Raw genomic sequence first — 9,949 nt, forward strand, 5'->3', positions numbered from 1 at the left:
TGTGACTGCCCCAAGGTCACCCAGCAGCTGTGAGTGGAGGAGTGGGGAATCAAACCCGGTTCTCCCAGATTAGAGTCCGCGCATTTAACCTGGACACCCATACCGCTCTTCCACTCCTACATCAGACTGCAGGGAAGGCCGAGTGGTCTAGCACACACTCCCCATTGAAGCAGGGCAGTGGAGATTCAAATGTGTGCCTCTCACCTGACAGCCAAACCAGACACCCACTGGGAGTCCCATCTCTGGAGCTCCCCATAATTTTCTTTTTTTAATCTATTCTCAAGCACACGGAGGACCACAGCATGAGGAGGTTAAGCCCCTTGCCTCATATTGCTTTGCTGACCCCAAAGAGGAGGAGGAGCTCAAGCTGTAACCCCGGCCCTCCCTTGGACCTGATTGGGGATATATGCATGCCTGAGAATCGAAAAGTTTTTTTGGGGAAAAGCTTTATGACAACTCCCAGTGTACGCCTATCGTTTGTACCAAGCTGTTATACTGGGACTTTCCCCAGCATTCTCACCTGCTGGGGGTTTTGGCGGCAGACAAGAGTGATGAGGAGAGACCCTCTGAAAAGCACGGCACGCTCCGCTTTAAGAGCCGCTGCTTCCCTTAAAGGAACCCTCTGGAGTGGCAGTGCTGTTGGATTACTGCTGTTGTCAGCAATCCACTCCATTAAAAAAAATTTTTTTAAGGAATTGTATCTGTCTTCACATTACAATTGGACTCGACGGAACGCTCAACTAAAACCCCACTAGCATCCTGTCCTGGGATAGGACCTCAGCCAGTGTTCCCTCTAAGCTGAGTTAGTGTGAGCTAGCTCACAGTTCTTTAGCCTCCAGCTCACACATTTCTGTCTTAGCTCAGGAAGGAGGGCTCCAGAGCAGACTATGCAGCAGCCAAAGCACCTGCTCACAACTTTAATGCCGGCAGCTCACAAAGTAAAATTTTTGCTCACAAGACTCCACAGCTTAGAGGGGACATTGAGTCAGCGCCAACGGCCACCCCTCTACTCTTGACATACAGACCATTCTTGGAAGGTCCTGAGAAGCTACACGGCACGGAACTGCCATTCGTGTGTGAATCAAGAAAGAAAATGGAAGTGGGGCTGGGGAGGAAGAGATGCTTACATCTCCCAGTTATCCTAGTGGAGACTCAGTAACCATAACGGGACGAGACCAGTGCAACCAAACGGCCTGTCAGTGCCTTCCTGGGAGTAGACAGGCCAACTGTACAGGTACTAGAAGCAGCCAGGGATAGACTGCGGGGGGAGAGGTAACAAAGACACAAACCGTAATTACACACACACACTATAATCTGGGACATAGAAAAGTTTTTTTGGGGTGGGGGGTGGGGAAGCCATTCAGCCCACAAAAGATGGCTCATAATAGCAGGAGTTTTGCATATTCTCTGCCTTTAAAGACAAGAGTTTCCTGCAGCACTCTGGTCGGGTTTATCACCACCGGCCTTGCCTGATGACCCAACATCTCCTGTCCGTAGAGTCAAGTGAAACAATCGGCTGAAGTGCTTTTTCTTCCCCGAGAAACAGTTCTAATAGGAAATTACCGAACCAGTAATGCAATACACGGTGTTCTTTTAAGTTGCCAAACGACAGGAATATGGTTTGCGTTAGCAGACATTGCTGCTAAACATTTTCATCTTCAGGTTTTGCGTCGTAAAAATCCTCTTCTTTTGGGGAACTGTTATGTATTGCGGGCTCCCGGTGGACGGGGTCTTCTTCAAGAACAGGTTGTAAGTAAAGAGATGGCTCTGCTTTGGATCAGGAGAGGCAGAAAGCTGTGTGGGAAAGAGAAAAAGAGGGAAGTGAGGACTCTACTGGGGCAGCAAACCTGGTGTGACAGCGCTGCAGCCAATCCCAGCTCACTGACCTATTTGATGCTCATGCCTCCTTCACACAGGTTTTTTTTGGTATATGAACATAAGAACATAAGAGAAGCCAATGATTGGATCAGCAGCCAGGAGGTCCAGTAGAGGAGCCAGGACACTAGAGACCCTCCCACTGTTGCCCCCCCCAAGCACCAAGAATACAGTGCATCCCTTGCCCCAGAGTTCCTATCTATACCTTGTGGACCTGATGGACCTCTGCTCCATACGTTTATCCAATTCTCTCTTGAAGCCGTCTATGCTTGTAGCTGCCACCACCTCCTGTGGCAGTGAATTCCATGTGTTAATCACTCTTTGGGGTGAAGAAGTACTTCCTTTTATCCGTTCTAACCCGACCGCTCAGCAATTTCATGGAGTGCCCACGAGTTCTTGTATTGTGAGAAAGGGAGAAAAGTACTTCTTTCTCGACCTGCTCTATCCCATGCATAATCTTATAAACCTCGATCATGTTACCCCTCAGCTGTCGTTTCTCCATGCTAAAGAGCCCCAAGCGCTTTAACCTTTCTTTATAGGGAAAGTGTTCCAACCTTTTTATCATCCTAGTTGCCTTTTTCTGCACTTTTTCCAATGCTATATAATATCGTTTTTGAGGTGTGGTGACCAGAACGGTACACAGTACTCCAAATGAGGTCACACAATTGATTTATACAGGGGCATTATGATGTATGCCTAAATGTATCGAGGTGCCACAACAACCCTTGGTAATGCTTTCCATGCAGACTTTTAATGGGAAGGGCCCCACTGCAATGATTTTTATAGGCCTCACGATCAACCCCAGACTGGCTCACAATGACCTTTTCTTTATTAGGCGACCTCTTACCTTGCCTTACGGCTTTAGAACTGCCTTCGAGGAGGCACGTGAGGTTAAAACAAACCACAACAAAGCAAGAGAGTTTGTTTTTTTAAAAAAGACCCACGAATAAAACATACTGAAGTTTTTCAAAGCAGAATTACTGCCAATTTTGAGGTTGTTACAAGTGCAGATAAATAAGATGGATTTCATCTGGTCCCTAAAAGACGGCAAAGCAGATGCCAAGTTGATAATTGCCGGGGGGGGGGGGGGGGCGCCCACCGAACACAGAGCAAATAGTGGTGGGGGGGGGGGGGGCGCTTAACCGGAACACCATGCAAAAGGCCCTCATCTCTATGGCAGCAGCCTGCCTCATCTTTGATGATGGGCAGGAGGAGAAAGGCCCCTGCTGTGGTTCTTAACTCAAGAGGCAGGCTTGTTCCAGAGTAAGTGGTCTTTGGAGAACTCTGGTTTTATACCTCAGAATGCCCCGGGACCAATCACTCAGGTGACAGGGCAGTGATAAGATTATATCTTTAAGAAGATAAGAAGAGCCCTGCTGGATCAGACCAGTAGTCCATCCAGTCCAGCATCCTGTCTCACACAGTGGCCAACCAGTTCCTATGGAGGGCCAACAACAGGGCGTAGAGGCAGAGGCCTTCCCCTGAGGTTGCCTCCTGGCTCTGGGATTCAGAGGATTAGTGCCTCTGATTGTGGAAGTTTCCCTCAGTCACCATGGCTAGTAGCCATTGATAGATTTATCCCCCAGGAATCCATCTAATCCTCTTTTAGAGCCGTTTATTCCTGTGGCCATCACAACATCCTCTGGCAGTGAATCCCACATTTTAATCACTCTGTGTAGGGTAGTATTTCCTTTTGCCTGTCCTGAACCTACTGCCCATCGGCTTCATTGGATACCCTCAAGTTCTAGACTTTTGGGAGAGGGAGAAAAATTTTGCTTTGTCAACCCTCCTCACTCCACGCATAATTTTACAAACCTCTACCCTGTCCCACCTTAGTCATCTCTTTTCTAAACTGAAAAGTCCCAGCCTGTCCTCATAGGGAAGGTGCTCCAGCCCCCTAAACATCTTGGTTGCCCTCCTCTGTACTTATATTCATAGAATGTTAGAGTTGGAAGGGACCTTGCAGGTCATCTAGTCCAACCCCCTGCACTCTGCAGGAGCATAGGTGAAAGATAGCCCTACATAACATAAACATACCCTACATATCTACAACAACTTCTACACTTGGATTTGACCTTTGAATGGGGAACTGCGCCCTAGGGCAGCAAAGGCCAATCTTTTGTCAGATACCTAGAATCAGAGGCTATTGTGTTGATATAGTGGCTTACGTGACTGCTGAATGGAAGGATCAGCCAGCTAGCCAAGCGAGCACCAGATAGACACTTGCAGCCCCTGAGTGCCTGAGACCAGGGCTCCAAAGAGTCACATACAATACCAGGACTGTTCACTGCCCTTGGAGTGGCACAGACTGGGCAGGACATGAACACAACCAGTGGCAGCTCCGGAGGCAGCAACAGGCCTGGCGTGTGCCCATCACCGTCTCCCAGAGCTGTGCTGCCCTTGACCAGAAGAACAAGCTCTGACAGTACTTGAAGTTCCTCCTTCTCTTGACTGTGAAGGCAGTGCTGGATCTCCAGTCACCTCCCAGGGCCGCACTGCCAGTCTGGGTCCAAGGCGTGAGGTGGCATTTTACTTTGAGCCACCCTTGTTCGCCACACAGGCTCACGTCGATCTCTACAATACTTTGGCAAGGGCTGTGAAACTTGGGAGTGCAGCTGCTTAATGCTGGACTGGATATCTACTTCATTTCTACCCTGCCTTTCTTCCCGAGCACCGAAGAATACATTTTTTTTTGAATTCTGCTGCTGGAGGAGACTCTTGAGAGTCCCTTCGACTGCAAGGAGACCGAATCAGTCAATCCTAAAGGAAATCAACCCTGACTGTTCCCTGGAAGGCCAGATACTGAAGCTGAAGCTCAAATGACAAGGGAGCACTGACTGGAGAAGACCCCAGTCAGTCTGACGTCGATACCGGGTAAATTGGTGGAAACCATTATTAAGGAAAGAATTAGTAGGCACATAGATGAACAAAACCTATTGAGGCAGACTCAGCACGGTTTCTGTAAGGGAAGATCTTGTCTCACTAACCTGTTAGTGTTCTTTGAGGGGGTGAACAAACATGTGGACAAGGGGGATCCAATAGATATTATTTACCTTGACTTCCAGAAAGCTTTTGATAAAGTTCCTCATCAAAGGCTCCTAAGTAAGCTCAAAAATCATGGGATAGAAGGACAAGTCCTTTTATGGATCAAAAACTGGCTAGTTCATAGAAAACAGAGAGTGAGTGTAGGTGGGCAATTTTCTCAGTGGAGGGTGGTAAGCAGTGGGGTACCGCAGGGATCAGTACTTGGTCCACTGCTTTTTAACTTGTTCATTAATGATTTGGAGATGGGAGTAAGCAGTGAAGTGGCTAAATTTGCGGATGATACAAAGTTGTTCGGGGTGGTGAAAACCAGTGAGGATTGTGAGGCACTCCAAAGGGATCTGTCAAAGTTGGGCGAGTGGGCGTCAACATGGCAAATGGGGTTCAATGTGGCCAAGTGCAAGGTGATGCACATTGGAGCCAAAAATCCTAACTATAAATACACGTTGATGGGGTCTGAACTGGCAGAGACAGATCAAGAGAGAGATCTTGGAGTTGTAGTGGATAACTCACTGAAAATGTCGAGACAGTGTGTGACTGCAATAAAGAAGGCCAATGCTATGCTGGGGATTATTAGGAAGGGTATTGTAAACAGATCAGCCAATATCATAATGCCCCTATATAAATCAATGGTGAGACCTCATTTGGAATACTGTGTGCAGTTCTGGTCACCACACCTTAAAAAGGATATTATAGCTTTGGAAAAAGTGCAGAAAAGAGCAACTCGAATGATAAAAGGGTTGGAACACTTTCCCTATGAGGAAAGGTTAAGTCGCTTAGGGCTCTTTAGATTGGAGAAACGGCGACTGAGGGGTGACATGATTGAGGTTTATAAGATTATGCATGGGAAAGAGCAGGTAGAGAAAGAGGTACTTTTCTCCCTTTCTCACAATACAAGAACTCGTGGGCACTCCATGAAACTGCAGAGCGGTCGGGTTAGAACGGATAAAAGGAAGGACTTCTTCACCCAAAGAGTGATTAACACATGGAATTCACTGCCACAGGAAGTGGTGGCAGCTACAAGCATGGAGGGTTTCAAAAGGGTATTAGATAAGCATATGGAGCAGAGGTCCATCAGTGGCTATTAGCCACAAGGTATAGATAGGGACTCTGGGGCAAGTGATGCTCTGTATCTTGGTGGCTTGGGGGGGTCAACAGTGGGAGGGCTTCTAATGTCCTGGCCCCACTGGTGGACCTCCTGATGGCACTTGGTATTTCTGGCCACTGTGTGACACAGAGTGTTGGACTGGATGGGCCTTTGGCCTGATCCAACATTGGCATCTCTTATGTTCTTATGTTCTTAAGCTGTGGAGTCCTGTGAGCAAAAATTCTACTTTGTGAGCTACTGGCGTGAAAGCTGTGAGCGAGTGATTTGGCTACTGCATCAATTAGTTTGCTCTGGAGCCCATCCTTCCTGAACTAAGGCAAAAGAACTGTGAGCTGGAGGCTAAAAAACTGTGAGCTAGCTCACACTAATTCAGCGTAGAGGGCACACTTCTTCCCACCTTCCCTTCGACCACTTCAGATACCTCGTAGTTTCTATGCCACTCATCACCTTGTGCTACGATAATCAACAACTAAAGGGTCCATCCATCCATCCATCCATCCACCCATCCATTTTTCCTTCCCTTCATCACCAGCTATGAAATCAAGTCAGGTCACAGAACGGATTCCCTCTACCAAAGACAGAAGGATGCTATCCCCAGAGTCAATCCAGCCATTCATTGCCCCCTCCTCAAGACCTCCTTTAATCATCTGAAAATGTGGCCATTTGACTGATGTGCTTCACCTTTGTGTTAGTCACAAATCTGAAAACAAAAAAAAAAACAAAAGTTGTTTTCTCCTCCTTCCCTTCCTACCTCTCCCTGACAAACTATGGAGATGGCGGGCTAGGAGCAGTACCATCCTAAGAATCAGCATAAGCCAGCAAGCTTCGTTTCCTGTAAGCAGGTGGGAACCTTCATGTTCAGATGCAGAAAACCTCTGAATACCAGTGCAGGAGGCAGCATCAGGGGAAGACCTTAACCTCTATGTCCTGCGGTTAGGCCTCCAAATGAACCTGTTGGCCACTCTGTGAGACAGGATGTTCTAGATGGACCACTGGCCTGGTCCAGCAAAGCTCTTCTTAGTTCCTTGTGAAGGCCTTTGTGCTTGGTCCTCCAGAGGAACTGGTTGGCCACTGTGTGAGACAGGATGCTGCACTAGATGGATCACTGGCCTGATCCAGCAGAGCTCTTTGCATGTTCTTGCGAAGGCCTTGGCCTCTGTGCTTGGCTATCCAGAGGAACCGGTTGGCCACTGTGTGAGACAGGAGACTCGACTAGATGGACCACTGGTCTGATCCCGCAGGGCCAACGACGGGCCTTCCCCTGAGGCCTTCCCCTGATGTTGCCTCCTGATACTGAGATTCAGAGGCTTAGTGGAGGTTCCCCTTGGTCATACACATGGGGCTAGACTGAAAATAGGATGTAGAATTTGCCGTTGGAAGAAGCCATTCAGAGAATCTTCTCTAAAAGATGACTGGGCGGGGAACGGGACATGATAAAGGTTTATAAAAGTACGCACGGGATGAAGAGAGTTGACAAAGAGAACTTTCCGGTTGGCCACTGTGTGAGACAGGAGACTCGACTAGATGGACCACTGGTCTGATCCCGCAGGGCCAACGACGGGCCTTCCCCTGAGGCCTTCCCCTGATGTTGCCTCCTGATACTGAGATTCAGAGGCTTAGTGGAGGTTCCCCTTGGTCATACACATGGGGCTAGACTGAAAATAGGATGTAGAATTTGCCGTTGGAAGAAGCCATTCAGAGAATCTTCTCTGTGGGGGATGAATTGCGAGATTCCCATGCTGCCTATGCACCTAATTTGTACTCCAAACTGGAGTCGGCTTGTTTCCATTTCAAGCACTGGCCCCCTCAGTCGCTCGTGACAAGGAGCCCTTGCCTTGCTTCATCCCTTTTTATTTCCTAGTGCTGCACAATTCAAACACCACAAACTTGAAAGACCAGTCTGACAGTCGCCCGAGTCATACTTCCAGTGGCACTTGCTCCCCCACCCCACCCCACACTTCCATGCCCTTTCACAACACCTGGCCGAGCCCTGCTCTTCTTTTCCTTCTTCCTATCCGGATTTATTAGAACTGTTCGCTTTCCGGTTGTCACGGGCCAAACATCCCAGGAAGTTACAGCATCTCAAGCGTGTGAGCCAATTAGCCCAGCAAATCCAGTCCAGATTAGTGCACCCACTGCATCTCAACCCCCCCCCCCCAACCAAACAACACATGAGTGTCCAAGCTCTTGAGTTCCCCAGAAGACTGTGGCTATCAGTAACGGAGTCCAAGAGAAACATTTAGATCGCCAGCTTCGTTTGCAGCTCCTTCCGCGCCCTCTCTTACCTTGGTTTGAATGAGTGCTTTACAGTTGCTAATGTTGAACTTGTCAATGTCAGAATCTTCAGTTTCTTTAATGTTGCTTTTCTCCAGAACGTCATCGTTGCCTTCTGGAAGGACCTGGCAAACAGAAATCGTCACAGTTTCAAACGGCAGCCGTGTTGCTCGACAGTAAAACTGTTAAGATTCAAGTTAGGTAGCACCTTCGAAACCAACATGGATTTCAGGGTATAAGCTTTCAAGAGTCAAATCGTCCCAGAAAGCATTGCCAAGTAGTCCAGGATCTGACGGATGCCAGAAGAAATAAATAAAGGAAATACTACTTCACACAGAGAGTGATTAGAATGTGGAATTCGCTGCCAGAGGATGTGGTGATGGCCACAGGAATAAGCAGCTTTGAAAGGGGGTTAGACAGATTCAGGGAGGATGAGCCTATCGGTGGCTACTAGCCATGGTGGCTGAGGGGAACCTCCACATTCAGAGGCACTGAACCTCTGAATCCCAGAGCCAGGAGGCAACATCAGGGGAGGGTCTCGGCCTCTCTGCCCTGTTGTTGGCCATTCAGAGGAACTGGTTGGCCACTGTGTGAGACAGGATGCTGGACTAGACGGACTACTGGTCTGATCCAGCAGGGCTCTTCTGATGTTCTTATGAAGACCTCGTCTTCTGTGCCCTGTATCTTGGCCATTCAGAGAAACTGGTCGGCCACTTTGTGAGACAGGATGCCAGACTAGATGGACTATTGGTCTGATCCGGCAGGGCTCTTCTTATATTCTTAATATAATCCACATCATACCTTTCATTCATTCATTTATTTTTGCCATCAAGTTGCAGCCAACGTATGGTGACCCCACAGGGCTTTCAAGGCAAGAGACGTTCAGAGGTGGTTTGCCACGGCCTGCCTCTGTGTAGCAACCCTCAACTACCTTTGGGGGGGGGGGTCTCCCTTCCAAGCACTAACCAGGGCTGACCCTGCTTAGCGTCTGAGATCCGACAAGATCAGGCTAGCCTGGGCCAACCAAACAACACATGAGTGTCCAAGCTCTTGAGTTCCCCAGAAGACTGTGGCTATCAGTAACGGAGTCCAAGAGAAACATTTAGATCGCCAGCTTCGTTTGCAGCTCCTTCCGCGCCCTCTCTTACCTTGGTTTGAATGAGTGCTTTACAGTTGCTAATGTTGAACTTGTCAATGTCAGAATCTTCAGTTTCTTTAATGTTGCTTTTCTCCAGAACGTCATCGTTGCCTTCTGGAAGGACCTGGCAAACAGAAATCGTCACAGTTTCAAACGGCAGCCGTGTTGCTCGACAGTAAAACAGTAAAGATCCAAGTTCAGCAGCACCTTCGAAACCAACATGGATTTCAGGGTATAAGCTTTCAAATCGTCAAATCGTCCCAGAAAGCAATGCCAAGTAGTCCAGGATCTGACGGATGCCAGAAACATGTTTTGAGATGTACGCTTCTTCTAAGAATATAAGAACATAAGAGAAGCCAATGTTGGATCAGGCCAACAGCCCATCCAGTCCAACACTCTGCCAGGTGCCATCAGGAGGTCCACCAGTGGGGCCAGGACACTAGAAGCCCTCCCACTGTTGACCCCCCCAAGCACCAAGAATACAGAGCATCACTTGCCCCAGAGTCCCTATC

General features: G+C 48.4%; 1 protein-coding gene across 2 annotated transcripts in view; it reads right to left on the minus strand.

The window, feature by feature from the left end:
* Positions 1-928: 928 nt before the first annotated feature.
* LOC107120803 (chromosome unknown open reading frame, human C14orf79) overlaps positions 929-9,949 on the minus strand; it is a 35,239-nt gene continuing 26,218 nt past the window's right edge. The window contains exons 4-5 of one of the 2 annotated variants that reach the window (XM_015423570.1): positions 9,448-9,561; positions 929-1,794 (exon numbers count right to left, since the gene is read on the minus strand). In XM_015423570.1, the coding sequence (XP_015279056.1) occupies positions 1,627-1,794; positions 9,448-9,561 (282 nt within the window). In that variant the 3' untranslated portion in view covers positions 929-1,626. The remainder of the gene's footprint in view (positions 1,795-9,447; positions 9,562-9,949) is intronic. The other variant, XM_015423569.1, reaches the window with a different exon arrangement.

Source organism: Gekko japonicus, unplaced genomic scaffold, assembly GCF_001447785.1.
Source record: "Gekko japonicus isolate JY-2015 unplaced genomic scaffold, Gekko_japonicus_V1.1 scaffold3778, whole genome shotgun sequence".
Lineage (NCBI taxonomy): Eukaryota > Metazoa > Chordata > Lepidosauria > Squamata > Gekkonidae > Gekko > Gekko japonicus.